Here is a 15,612-nt window from a genome sequence, read left to right on the forward strand (position 1 = left end):
GCCTGTGTTTTCATAGACTTTATCACAATATCTAATTACATGTGTTTTAATGGCAGTCAAACAAGACGTCAATAAAATAGAAAGTTTACTTGTAGTGCAAGATGTAGAATTAGCAATAAATCTGGCTTTGTAAGGTTTTTTATGTAATTTAGAAATCCAATACATAATAGGAAGTTTGAGTTCTTTTTCATTAATGTGGACTTTAAGATTGGAAATATTAGTAATATGATTGTTTACAATGTCTTTTTCGGAGGCAGAGGTTTTAGAATACGCATTAGTGCTATTTAGTTCCTTATGCAAAACGTTAATGTAATGGATTCGTCAAACAATTATAATATTATTAGCCGCCTTGAAAGAGCATGGAAACACGAGGCTATCGTATTTGTACGAGAGAGGCGTAGATGTTCTCTCTCTTTTGTATCATAGTCAAATATAAAAACACGTTTCCTGTTCTCACAATATAAAACCCCAGGAAAAAAGAACCAATTAACGAACATCTTAATATGATATTTAAAGCGCTTTCCAGAAAACCCCAGAAAAAAATAGCTAATCAATAGGCATGTTCTGGAGTATTACCTGCATTCCAGTTAACGCACTGTGCATAAATATGTATACGATTTAACTCTTGACATATTTTTAACAGAAAGGGCTCCAAAAGGTTTTTAAAATCCTAGTTGCTGCTATATTTGTTCTGTGATGTTTATAGTTGATTCACAAGGATCTCAATTATGCTTCATTTTTCCAAGATTGGAATTTAAGTTTTATTATTGAATTAGAAAAGTAAGTTACGATTAAAACCGCTTGAGAAATGCCAGTAAGCGTAGCTGTTTACAAAATTGATGTCCAATTGGAAAGCCTTATTTTAAAAATGAAACTCCTCTTTAACCTTGTTATTTTGTTTGAATGATGATTGTGAGAAATGAAATATACCATTTTGTCATAGGGATATATAACTCATTCATGTCAGTTAATGTAATATTGTGTATTAAATCAAATAATGACTTTTGTACATGTGTCATACATTGCCAGTTTATATGTATAAAATCCATTTGATATTGCCTACATTGCAGAACTGACCCGCAACATTTAGAAATAGTATATTAATTGATTGCTAACAAAGTGTCCTTCATATCTATTTAAAACATAATAACTTACACACGAACAAGTTTCCTGTTGTGAAATTTCCGATTTTCAGGTCGTAACATATGAGTGAGTACACCTTACGTTTAGTATCAGTTTATTGTGAAATAATATGGCGATAACTGTAGCGATACGCGGTGATACGGTTATTGTGAAATAACCGTATGTTTACTCGCTATATAAATGTACACTGAAAGTGTGATATGTATTTATACTATTATACTTTTGTACAACGGTGGATATATTCAATTGGTATTTACTTATCATTTTTGCTTTATCACTTTTACACCTCTTACTGTTTAAATAGTCAACATAAAATATTTAATGACAACTATCAAATTCTGATTATTTATTTACATTTAAACAATTTTAGGAATTTATTTGGCTTGTGCTTAATAAATTAGAGGATATTGAATGAGGGTTTTGTTTAAGTTTAATACTGAATTTATTGATCGAGTTGAATAAAATTATATTATGCGAGCCTCTGGCGAGTTTAATAATTCAGTACTGAACTTACACGACGTAAGTTGCCTAGTTAACACATACTAAAACTAAGACGGTTTGAAGCGATAAAGAAACATTTTTCGCGCGTCCTAACTCTATGTTTATATAACGCAAATGACGTCACGTCAAAATATATGCTCGGCCTTGCAATACCATTTTACGTAGTCGCAAAAGCGGCACGGGTATGTGATATAGTGATATCTCAAAAAATATCTGGGTCCGAATCTTTGATTTCTTTCCAGTGAGAACAAACTCAAAAACTAATGGAGATACTCTAGGTGGATTTTAGATAATTTAGATGTGCTAAATTTTGGAGCCATTTATTCTGTTTACATAGAACATTCATGAGTTATTCTATGATAAAACTCTTTCGAGAATCTACAAACAACTTGATTTTACCGTAATAATTATACCCCCACAAACGAAGTTTAGGGGGGTATATAGGAGGCAGCTTGTCGGTCGGTTGGTCCGTCGGTCGGTCCACATCATGGTTTCCGGACGATAACTAGAGTTTGGAATGAGGTATTGTAATCAAACTTGGTATATAGCAACCTAATGTGGAAACTCCGGTTGGTATTGAATTTGGATCCCCTGGGGTCAAGGTCAAGGTCACCGTTACTAAAAATAGAAAAATGGTTTCCGGACAATAACTAGAGTTAGGAATGAGATATTGTTATCAAACTTTGCGTATAGCAAGCTTATATGAAGACCTGGGTTGGTATTGCATTTTGGCCCCCTGGGGTCAAGGTCACCGTTACTAAAAATAGAAAAATGGTTTCCGGACAATAACTTGAGTTAGGAATGAGATATTGTAATCGAATTTGGTGTATAGGAAGCTTATATTAAGACCTGATTTTTTATTGCATTTGGACCCCCTAGGGTCAAGGTCACTGTTACAGTGTTACTTAAAATAGAAAAATGGTTTCCGGACAATAACTAGAGTTAGGAATGAGATATTGTAATCAAACTTTGTCAAAAGCAAGCTTATTTGGAGACCACAGTTGGGATTACAATTAATTGAAATATGTCTTTGTACACTGTTGATAGTTTGTGTTCAAATTTTCCTTCAGACTACTTATTTTTCAAAAAGTCAAAGTTGCTGGTGGGGGTATTAATCACCTTCAGTGATAGGTCTAGTTTGTTTATGATAACGAAATCACAATGATGAAAAGTAAAAATAACTAAAACAACGAAACCACGATGGTGAAACGTCGAAACACGAAATTATATCGAGTTTCTACGAAAGACCGGAAGGGCCATTTCAACTTCATGAATTTCCGATTTCACCTTCATGAATTCACAATTTAAATTTCGTGCATTCCCGTTTTCAAAATACGGAATTCACGATTCAGCTTCATAATTTCACGACTTCAACTTCACGAATTCACGATTTCAACTTCATGAATTCACGACTTCAACTTCACGATTTCAACTGCATGAATTCACGATTTCAATTTCACGAATTCAACTTCGTGAATTCACGATTTAAACTTCACGATTTCAACTTCATGAATTCACGATTTCAACTTCTTGAATTCACGATTTCAACTTCACGACTTTAACTTCATGAAATCACGATTTCATGTTCACGAATTCAAATTCGTGAATTCACGATTTCAACTTCACGAATTCACGATTTCAACTTCACGAATTCACTATTCAACTTCACGAATTCACGATTTCAACTTCATGAAGTAGAAATCGTGAATTCGTGAAGTTGAAATCGTCACGAATTCACGATTTCCACTTCACGAGTAAGTATGTGGTGATTTAACTAATAGGCAATCGCATTTGCATTGCTCTATTTGCATTTGCTACAAAGATTCAAAATAGGCTCTCTGTATTTAATTGATTAATAAACACTGGCACGTCTGTTTTTCCTACCATTTACGGTATCTACAGTCAACAGTTTTATGATTATTCCTTTCACATATTTTACATAGAGATCCAAAGATTTTAGGTTCTGTTCTCAATTTTTGTTGTTCTTGAGGTTTTGTGTTCTGTGTATCTGTATCTTGTAGTATGATAAATTCCATCACGTTGATGAATGTGTTTCACTACATTTCCATCTCCATACACAAATGAACTGTATGAATACATCAGTGTTGCACCTGTTTCATAACAATTTTTTCTAATGGTAAAGTTCATCGGACTTAATCGACATCTATTCTCGGGCATATTGTACATAAATATACATTAATGCCGTGTTGATATAAGAAGTTGACGGTCTTTTTTAATTCTATGCTTCTTACAGTTGTTGGTGTGCTTGAAGCAACGTCATTTCCGCCTACATAAATGATTTCAGTTTTGCAACCAGATATATTCCAGTTATTCAACTTATGTGATATATCTCTCGCAACAGTCCTTCTTATGCAGCATGTCTCAGTAAAAGTGCGAAGCCCGCGTTTATTTATTCCCTTTATAATTGAATCGCCTATTATAAGCGTTTCCTGATTGATCTTGAAACTGGCTTTTCTGGTGCTGTGTGGTCTGATATGTTTATGAAAGATCTACGTTGTCGTTTTTCCATCTCTGTATTATTCGTGACACTTTTAGTATGACTATCCTCAATATAATTTTTGTTAATATCGAATAGTTTTCGGTATTGTTTCTTCCATCGTATGTGTGTCATCATGTTTCGGTGATTTTTCGCTAATGGGGATATTTTGATTAATATCATCCTTTAGTTAGAGACATTCGTTTCCTGCGAATCCAAAAACTGCACACTTCAATCTTAAGAATATCTGTTATAGATTGTATTTTTTTGTGGATAGAATTATCTACCGATTTCACTTGTGTTTCGATGGATATTGCCGCTTCATTGATCACATCAACTTGCTTAATTAATTAATTGGATTTAAGAGATATCTTTTTCTTCACACTTAAAATTCATCTTTAATGTGCACGAATTGTGAATAAATGTGATGTGATACTTCCTGACGTAATTCATTTACACTACTTTGTTATGCAAGTAAAATTTCTTTTAAAGCCACTAACTCAGAATATTGATGTGTTTCCCTTGCATTGTCATTATCCTCAGTGATTTTATCTTCATTATTACTAGAAACATCTTGTGTATAAAGTCCATTGTCATTAACGTTCCCTTCAAAAAAGTATATTAAGATTTGTACCGGTTTCGGGCGCTTCGTCATTCTGACAGTTGTCTTCAGAATTTAAATCGTTTAATATCCTTTGTTCGATACTTTCATTTACTTCTGAGAGGGATAAATCGTTTGATAAAAGACCGGCTTCAATATAATCCAACATTTTCGGCAGATCAGTTTCAAGAAAGTGCCTTGCTTGTTTTCCGTTAACAAGGCATGTGCACTTTGAATGATACATATTAAATGTATAAAGATGCGTCTTACCGTTTGCTACTTTATATCTTAATTTTTACCAATCCATCTTTCTTGTCATACACGGAAATTATCTTCCGGTTATTTTGTGGAGAACTCTCCGCGTAAAAATGTTCTGCAGCCGCCTTCAAAAATTCATAAGTTCCAGTATTGAGCGTTAATTTTTCTCCCCCACCAGTCGGTTCAATGTTCATCTGAAAACGCTCTGTCGCTTGCAATTTCTTTCTCATGGCTGTTTTCTTATTTAAGATAAGGTTTTTATTCCGCTATTTTATCACGCACATTATCATGATTTCTATTAATGATCGTTTCAATCCGCTAAATGTTCATCATCCATTATTGCAAAATGTCGTCACATAACATTCATCAAAATAAATGAAAAATACATGAAAATGTTCGTCTTTTCGTTTCTCACATTTTTTTTTAATTTAACGTTTTTCATACTTTAGATAAATTATTTTTCGTTATTTTTACGTCGCAGATTTAAAGTTGTTTACGTCCAACCTACGTGACGTCATACGATATCATATTATTTTACCATGAAGCCCTTCTAACGTTGTAAGACCCCTCGCATGCTACTTTTTAAAGAATCAAAGTTGTAACGTGAATTTTCTGACAAAGTATTTTCTTTTCCATGAGATTGATAAAACAACATCTATCTAATTAATAAAAACAATTATCTGGTATATCGAAAAACTAACGTGGTAATTTATTCTTTATCTGTTTGCAGAAATATTCCTTTTAACGGTCTTTTTTTCCGGCGAGAGCCCTTCACTTCCTGTATAATTTACAGGGACGAACTGAAAATAAGAAGAGTATCCATTTGTTATTCTAAAATCACTTATGAGATCTGAGAATCTCATTTGCCATTCTAAAATGAAAAGTAAAGGATAGTTCTTGTCATTTTAAGATAGTTCTAAACTTAAATGTAATGGTAAAAAAATGTAAAGGATAGTTCTAAAATAAATTGTCCAGGACAGTTTCTTTTAGTTAAATGGCTAAAATATTTAAGTTCTATTTAACAATTCTTACTCCCACAAAAACTTCGTCACTGCATTCAGTTCTCATTACATTTTCTAGTGAAAAATTTATTTTACGCAAGAAGGTATTGGGTTTATTTGATAAATATCCAAGTTAAAATATTAGTTCATTTACGGAAATATGACGGGTTCGTTTAGGACATTATTGTGTTCCATTGTTTCCAGTTTACTAACGTTACAAGAAATTATTGTGTCATTGTTGTGCAAACTATGCATTTTTTTATGACACTGCATTGTAAACTTAGAACTAACATATGTTACTTAACCAGTTATTCTTCGGCCGAGTTTTTTTAAAGACATTCCTTTTTTTCCCTTTATAACAAGAACTTTTATTCATAAATCAGAATAGGTTTTTTTAATTGTACACACAAGTACATCTGTACAATTTAAAAACAAAACACGTAGTCAAAACTCTATTCTAATTTTTTAATACAAGTGTCTATTACTTAAAGAGACATGAAGTGTCTGAATTTCAGGAACTTCCGTAAATATTTATTTGGAACAGTTAATGTTTCTTGTGACAGTGGCTTCGTAAATAGTGTCTCATAACTTGACAATCTTAATTTTGTAACTTGATCTTGACAACTGACTTTCGTTAATACTTGTAGTTTCTTTTGATTGTGAAATTCTTTTGTGTCTTAAGAAATTAGTTTATATGTTCGTGAGATAACAGATTCTTGTGAGTGTAAATTTCGTTAATATTTCCTTGTGACTGTGACTTTTGGTAACTCTTTCTTTCGACTAAATAAATACGTTAATATTTTCGTGTGACAGATACTAGTAAGCAGATATTTGTGATAGTGACTTATATAGATTTCCTTAAATAGTTTTCCTTTTTTTCCTACAGATAATCTTCAAAAATGCTTAATGCTCAAAATTTTAAAGATTTGGATGATAAAGGCTATACAGTAGTTAAAGACGTGATTACAAAACAAGAGTGTAACACTGCTATCGCTGAATATAGAACATGGCTAGAAAACTTCGGGGCCAAGTTCCCAAAAACGTCTAACTCTATAGTAAAAGATCATAATATCGGTCACATGGAAACGACATGGCGTCTCCGTTTGCGAGTCAAGCCTATATTTGCGCAGATTTGGAAAACCGAGAAACTGCTGACTAGTTTTGACGCTGTCTCTATAGGCCGTCCACCAGAGTCCGGAAATGAGGAGTTTCAAGATCCAAGAAAATACTGGCTACATGTTGATTATACTCCATCTAGAATTGGTCTACATGCATATCAGGGGTCAATTTTTCTAGAAGAACAAACTAAAAGTGACTGGACTTTTCAAGTCATGGAAGGTTCACATCTTTTCATTGAAGAGTTTTTCAAGAAATTTCCAGATAAGGCAGAAGATTCTAGACGATTTCGTCATAACTATCGACTTGACACGGAAGACATCGACTATTTCAAGAATTGCAAATGTCGGTTGACGCGTGTTCCTGTTCCAATGGGTGGCATGATATTATGGGATTCTAGATTGATCCATGCTAATGCAAGGCCTCTTCCGGTAGGTATATATTGTTATTGGTATGCGTTTATTTTTTTAGGCATGGAGGAGCACGTGACCTATTCCGTTATATGGAGGAGCACGTGATCTGTAAACCGTACTTTATTGGCTAATCAACATTGAATTTTTTTAATAAATACAATACAATCAACACTCCATGCACATATGGTTATTTTAAATGGGTATATGAAAGAATATTCAAGAGCATTTAAAAGAATAAAAGGATTAAATATAAACAGGAAAATAGTATTGTAGTCTATATCATCACAACGTTTCCAAGAGAAATCTCAAACGTCTGGATATTACAGACGGGTGTTCTACAAATATACCCTCTCCGATCTACGAAGACGTTTTTCCATTAATGGGGTAAATTGTCCACTAAATGTTTTATAAAAAACGTTTTTTTGTATATTTTTTTTCAAACAATTTTGAAAAAGTTAAATGAAATATCTTTTAATTATTAAAATTTCCCCCACATGAAACCTTTTTAACTTGTAAATATGATATGACTGTGTACATGTTTTGCAGTTGTTAGTATGTACGTATAATCTTGACATTTGTCTCTGAAACCACAACAATTTGTTATATATTTTATTGACATTCGTTTTATTTGACATTGATGTAACACATAGTTTTAGATATGCGAATATAATCTTTGGTAACCCTTAATTTAGAATCGTAAAAATGCTGGTAGATGGCGCTTCGTAACCTTTGTTTCTATGACACCTGCGATATGGGCTAATGAATTGGACATTAAAAAACACCAGGAGGCGTACACAACCCCCAAAATGACGTTACATTGGTCATCACAGGTAATTATGCTGCTGGATATTAACGTTCTAAGATATATCATGATATAAAAAATGATTATTTAAAACTGAACATGTTGCCGTAAAACTTTATCTGACAACTAGATAAAAATGCTACATCAACTGATGACATGTTAGATTGGTATTGCACCGGCTGATGACGTGATAGAGTGCCACATGTTCGTACATTAGCTAATGACGTATAAGAATGGCAGTTACATAAGCTGGTGACTTGTTAGAGTGGTGTATAGATCAGCTGATGGCATGTTAAAGTGGTAGTAAAGTCAGGTGATTGCATGTTACAGTGGTATTTAAATAGGCTGATGACACGTCATAGTAGTAGTTGATGATATGTTAATGTCGTAGCTACATCAGCTGATATATCAGTGTGGTAGTTTCACCAGCTGATTCATAGTTGAGAGGAAGTCACGTCAACTGATGGCATGTTAGAGTGGAATTTACATCCGCTGATGACATGTCAGAGTGATAGTGACATTTGCTGATGGCATTTAAGAGTGATAGTTACATCAACTGACAACACGTTAGAGAGGTAGTTACATCAGCTGATGACATGTTTAGATGATAGTTGCATCAGCTGATGACATGTTAGAGTGGTAGTTACATCAACTGATGACATGTTAGAGTGGTAGATACATCAGCTGATGGCATGTTAAAGTGATAGTTACATCAGCTGATGGCATGATAAAGTGGTAGTTACATCAGCTGATGGCATGTTAAAGTGGTAGTTACATCAGCTGATGGCATGTTAAAGTGGTAGTTACATCAGCTGAGGGCATGTAAAAGTGGTAGTAACATCAGCTTATCTTAGAGTTGTAGTTACATCAGCCGATGGCATTTCGGAGTGGTAGTTAAATCAGTTGATGCAATGTTAAAATTGTAATTACATCAGCTGTGGGTATATCAGAGTGGCAGTCACATAATTGTAATTACATCAGCTGTGGGCATATCAGATCGGCAGTCACATTAGTGACTCACGTGCTTGAGTGGTAGTTACATCAGTTGATGACATGTTAGAGTATTAATTTGTTACATAAGCTGATAACATGCTAAGGTTGAATTAATAAATACATGAGCTGATCACGTATTAAGTGGTAGATACATCAGTTGATGAACTGTTAGAATGGTAATACATTAGCTAATGACATGTTAAAATGGTAGTAACATCAGTCGATGAAATGTTAAGATGGTAGTTACATCAGCTGATGAAATGTTAAAATTGTAATTACATCAGTTGATGACATGTTGGAATAGTAGTTACATCAACACGTTTACATGACAGGTATAGTGGTAGTCATATTTGTTTAGCTGGTCACATATAAGTGGTAGTTACATTAGCTGATGATCATGACATGCCAAAATTGTAGTTACATTTCCTGATGGCATGTTAAGATGCTGGTAAAATCACATATTAGCACGTTTTACATGATAGATAAAGTGGTAGTCACAATAGCTGAAGTCACTTTTAAATGCTGGTTACATCAGCTGATGACACGATTTATTGGTATCACTTGATTACACATTAGTGTGGTAGTCATATCAGATGATTACATATTTAAGTGGTAGTTATTCAAGATAATTACATATTAGAGTGATAGTTATTCAAGATGATTGCACATTAGTCGATGTGACGTAAAACCCAAAAACAAACAAACAAACAAACATATTAGAGTGATAGTTATTCAAGATGATTGCACATTAGTGGTAGTGAGGTAGTCATATTTCGATGATAAGTAGCCACATTAGATGATCACACGTAAAAGTAATTAGTTGATGACACTTTAAAGTGTTACGAATCCACAACAAATTGTTTTTATAAGCTTATTTAGTACACAGTATAATACAGTTTAAGGAAACATGTCAAAGTAAAGCTATCAAAATATATATTACTATATTGATTGCCTTTATTATTTGATAGGGTATTCACCTTATAGAAACGTCTTCAACTCCCGGGATACCATGTCCTACAACTGTTCCAGCTATTGCTCGCAGTGAGGAAGCTATGAAACTATCAGCGATGATAGCATACGATTTTAATGACGGTAAACCGAACGGAGATCATTTAATACCAAAATGGTGTAACACTAGTCAACTTCCAGATGAAATCAACCAAGAAAAAATTCAATCAAATGGACATATTTGAATAATTACGGATCTGACCTGCAGCATATTTTATCTAAAAAATCATTTCTGTTCAAGCGTTATCCTACTGTAATAGCTTACCTATGTTGTTCAATGTGATTGAGCTTAAATTTAAAGTATGTATAGGCAATCCGAGTCTAAGGCAATCCTAATCACATCATTTAATTTTTTATTCATCAATATAAAAAAAATGATACGTTCCTAATGTTTTCATTTGCAAAAGAATCAGTTGACATAAGTTTTAAAATATAAGCAAAGGAGATATATGTTTTGAGTGATCCAGAACTTCTTGAATGACAAGTTGTTTAGATAACCTTGTTTTAAATGAAGGTTTTTAAATTCATATTTACAAATGACTTTTCTGTAGTTACTGTTTAATGTTTGTCTAATGTTTTTAATATAATCAATTTAATTTCTTTCATGTTGATTTCTATTCTTTTCTGCATCAGTATTTGATGTCAAGAATTCAAGAAAACTTTGATATTAAGCAGTGTTATAATTCTGCGATGTTACACCTGTTACTATTAGATTATGTCGTATGAATGTTACAACCTAAAGCACTCCAAAAATATTACAAAACTGAACGCCATTCATTATGTGATACCGATTGCCTACACTGACTATATCATTATTTACGCGATTGCTGGCGTACGAAGTCTGCCTAAGAACAATTTAACTTCATGTAGAGTTTACAGGAAGGAACAAAATATGTGTAGGTTTTTTCATCGGTCATTTTTAAATTACGAACTTCAATCAGGGTTTCTTTTTGGCTATTTTACGATTCGTAAATTAATATCGAAGATCTTTCTGAAATGTATACACGTCTAAACGCTCTATAGGAAGTTCGGAAACAAATTTTTTACCTAATGTCTCGGATATTTGAGATCTTTGACCCTGTTTCCTTCCATTAAAAATTCTTTCAATATCTTACGATATATTAATGACATTTTATAAGTTGTGGAGGTGTTAAACTAACGATACCATCAAGAACGCCAAAAACCCATGTTCATAAAAATACCGAAAAACACCAGAAAATTTTCAGTAACAGTTTGTTTGTTTGTTTGGATTTTTACGGCACGTCAACACATAATTGGCCATATCGTGCGAATGCTATAATAGGCTTAAAATATTATGTAAAACATTGTAAATGACAATAGAAATGAGCCAATTAGATCCTAGAATACAAGTTTATCTCTTTTAAATAATCAATTATGTTTTTTGATTGAATTGTATTAAAAGTTCTTTGAGTGAATTTACAGAATAAAATCTATTACGGGCCTGTGAAAAAACATGACATTCTAGAAGAAAATGCTTGACAGTAAAATTTTCATTACAACCTACACAGAAAGGGGTATTGTCATTTGTGAGGAGATAAGAGTGGGCAATTTTAGTGTGTCCAATTCGGCATCGAAGAAGAACTGTTTGATCACGGCGGTTTGACAGAGATAGAGATGGTGACATATCAAGAGATGGGTTTATATCGTGAAGTTTATTAAAAACGGCATTGTCCCAATTTGCTTTCCATTCAGATGATACGAGTTTATTTATAGCCGGTCTGAAATCACAAGCAGGTAACATAAGTCAGTTTTTTGAAAATTTAATGATTGTTTAGCTAAAGCATCTACTTTTTCATTTCCTCGTATTCCTACATGGTTTGGAATCCAATATAATTTAACATATTTTGTTTTAAGTATATCATGAAATTGCAAAAGAAGTTTCTTTACCATGATATTGTCAGATTTTTTTTTTATTTTTAATGGATATTAAAACAGAAAGCGATCAGAAAATATCACAATTTATCGTGGGTATGCTGTGCTATGTATGACAATGCTAAATCGATAGCTGTTTGCTCAGCAGTAAAAATTGATGCATTATCTGGTAACCTCATACTAGATGTAAATTTATTTTCAAACACAGCCGACCTACTTTGCAACTTCTTTGAAACCGTCCGTTAAATATGTATAAAATCTTCATGTTCTTCCTTATTGCTAGAAACTTCTCTTTGAAATATTTCAGGTGAATTGATGCCTTTTTTATATTGAAAGGTTATATTTATTTCCGGGGAATTATAAGTCCAAGGTGGAACATCCTCATGCGTCATTTGAAAGGAATACTGTCTGGATTAGATTTAAGTTTATCTAAATCATCTTTTAAACGAAGGCCTAAATGGTTTAATTTCTTTGGTTTGCTAACAATTTTTTCAGTATAGCTTGGTTTTGAAATAATATTTTTCGCTGGATTTTTCCTATTAGATGAAATTCTAGTTGCATATTGAAGTGATAGTTTTTTACGACGAAGATAAAGCGATGGTTCCCCAGCTTCCGCATATAGACTTTCTACAGGTGAAGTGCGAAAAGCACCTAAAGCTAAACGTAAACCCTGGTGATGTATGGTATCTAGCATTTGAAGATATGATTTTCTTGCGGACCCATATACTACAGAACCATAATCTAATTTTGATCGGATAAGACTTCTGTATAATTTCAGTAATGTGGAAGAATTTGATCCCCAATTTTGTACTTGATAAAACCTTAAGTAAATTTAAAGCTTTTAGGCATTTAGTTTTTCAAAATGTTTAATATGTGGTATAAAAGAAAGTTTTTTTATCAAATATAATTCCTAGAAACTTAGCTTCATCAACTACTGGAATTTTAGAACCACATATGTAAAGTTCAGGGTCATTATGTTGTTTTCGCAATCGGCAGAAATGAACACATTGAGTTTTTGACTTTTCTATTGCCCACCTTCTGAATTTTATCTAAAGGTTGTTGAAAAGTTGCCGTTCAATTTTTCTCATACTTTCGATCGATAGCAGATAAGAAAAATCGTCTACATATAGAGAAACAATCTATGCCTGGTGTAAGGCGCTAGCAATATTGTTTATTTAAGGGGTAACGAAGTATGCTGTCCTTGAGGAACACCTTGTTCTTGTGGTGATCCTCAGAAAAAGTTGAAGCCAAGTCTTACTTTAAATGCCATCGTTTAAAAATCCAGAAATGAAAAAGAGGAAGGTCTGCCTTTAAGTCCAGCATCCTTTAGATCTGTGTAGGATACCATATTTCCAAGTGTATTCGTAAGCCTTCTCAAGATCAGAAGAAAATTGATACACAGGTGGTTGTTTATTAAGGCTTCTCTAATAAAGGTTTCAAGTCGTAGCAAGGATGAGTCGTTTTGTACTTCGCTGTTTACGAAACCTGACTTCGAAAATTAGTAATATTCCATTATTTTCTAGATACCAAACTAACCGATTATTTATCATTCTTTCGAATGTTTTGCAGAGGCACTTGTCAGTGAAATTGGGCGATAATTTGTAGGGTCAGTTGAATCTTTTCCAGGTTTAGGGATAGGAATAACCAACGCATTTTTCCAAGTGTTAGGAAATTCACCAGACACCCCAAATTCTGTTAAAAATTTCAAGAAGCAAGTCAAGAGATTGGGGCGGTAGGTGTTTAAGAAACTGGTAGTAAATTTCGTCCGGGCCTGCAGCACTGTCTTTTGCAGTTTTAATTGAATAAATTAAGTCGTCAATAGAGAAAAGGGAATTATAGTCTTCGTCATTTCTTGAAGTAAAATTAATATGTTCTTCTCAGCTTTACATTTGTGTGTTGAAATTCATTTGAATAATTGTTTGAAGAAGAGTTCTTTTCAAATGTTTTAGCCAAAGTTTCTGCAATATCCGTTTTTTGTTTTGGCATATTGGCCATCACCAGTTTTTACAGTGAAACATTTGGATCTCTTTTTATACTTACCACTTACCTTTTCCGTACTGCAGTCCCAGACTTTCTTAATAGGAGTATTTGATTAATATTTGAGAACATTGATTTGCCAGGATTTGCGTTTAAGACAGAACTGTTGATCTCTCTGCTTGAGCTCTAAAATATTCTAATTTTTCAAGGTTTTCTGTTGTAGGGCGATGTTCAACTTTTTTAAGTGAGGGCTTTACGTATGCGAAAGCTTTTTCTTACATTCATCGTTAAACATGGCTTTTTGATTTTGTTACTATTTATTTGTTAATGGAAAACTTTTGAAGGCAATAGTGTAAATGCTGAAGAAAACGTTTCAGCTATTTCAGCAGAAGTGAAATTAAATTCATTTTTTTGTTAGATCAATGGAACAGAGACCTAGAAAATGTTTCCCAATCGTGCTTTCTTAAAATTTATAAAAATTGGACGTCTTTCATTTGGTATAGAGTCATTTGATGTAAGTAACAATGGAAAATGATCACTGCCGTACTGTCATCTAACTTTCCAATGCAGTCCAGGAAGTTAGCCGGTGGCGGAGAGGTCCAGATGGCCAAGAGTCCATGTGTGGATGTATGTAGGTGTCGATTTTTAAAACAATAGCTGAAGTTATCTATCTTTTTCAGATTTATTACCCTTGTTATTTGTAGATGTACTGCCCCCACATGGATTATGAGCGTTTAAAAGTCGCCCTAAGAGGAAAGTGATTGTTGGTAATTGTCTCGAACCAATCAGGCTCTTGAAGTCATCCACTTGTTACCGTGTGATATTTGGAGGAACAGAGTATAGCGAAGACATTGTTAGGTCGATGTAGGTACCTGCACGCTGTGGTTGTATTGTGTTAAGTTTTGTTTTTTTGTGGCCCGCATTGGTGCTGTTGTACACTGATGTTCTGCTCTAGTGCGTATTAGTTTGGTGCTGATACCTTTGTATGAGATATTTCTTTAGGAGCCTGGTTCCTGAATAACTTTGGAAGTTATTTTGATAAGTGAGTGTCTTATATTGACTTTAGTGGGTTTGTCACACTATTACTTTTATCTATTACTTGATTAGTGATGATGCCATAAGGTTATACTGATTACTCCGTTTTTTAGACAGAAATTTATTCATTTTAGACTTTATTGGATCTTCTGCTTTCGGAGTGGGAGGGAGAGGTGATAGTCCTCATCCTGCTATTCGGGTTCGTGAGTGGATCGAAAGATTTTGTGTTGTGGGTTCCGCATTGCTTTTTTCAAGATCTGTGTGCCCCCATTCGCTCTTTGAGCGTTGTTTTGGATGCTTTTGACGAGTGTATTTGATGCTTGCGGTTTGTTCTTGGAGAAGAATTTAATGGTGTAAGAGATATGAAAGTAAGA

At 33.5% G+C, this 15,612-nt stretch overlaps 1 protein-coding gene across 1 annotated transcript; it reads left to right on the forward strand.

The window, feature by feature from the left end:
• Nucleotides 1-1,257: 1,257 nt before the first annotated feature.
• Nucleotides 1,258-11,417, forward strand: LOC132751035 (uncharacterized). The gene is made up of 4 exons (XM_060741133.1): nucleotides 1,258-1,392; nucleotides 6,888-7,548; nucleotides 8,223-8,360; nucleotides 10,294-11,417. Exons 2-4 carry the CDS (start codon nucleotides 6,901-6,903, stop codon nucleotides 10,516-10,518), a joined length of 1,011 nt encoding a protein of 336 aa, XP_060597116.1. The 5' UTR covers nucleotides 1,258-1,392; nucleotides 6,888-6,900; the 3' UTR covers nucleotides 10,519-11,417.
• Nucleotides 11,418-15,612: the final 4,195 nt, after the last annotated feature.

Source organism: Ruditapes philippinarum, unplaced genomic scaffold (assembly GCF_026571515.1).
Source record: "Ruditapes philippinarum isolate M1 unplaced genomic scaffold, ASM2657151v2 ctg2387_1_1_1_1, whole genome shotgun sequence".
Lineage (NCBI taxonomy): Eukaryota > Metazoa > Mollusca > Bivalvia > Venerida > Veneridae > Ruditapes > Ruditapes philippinarum.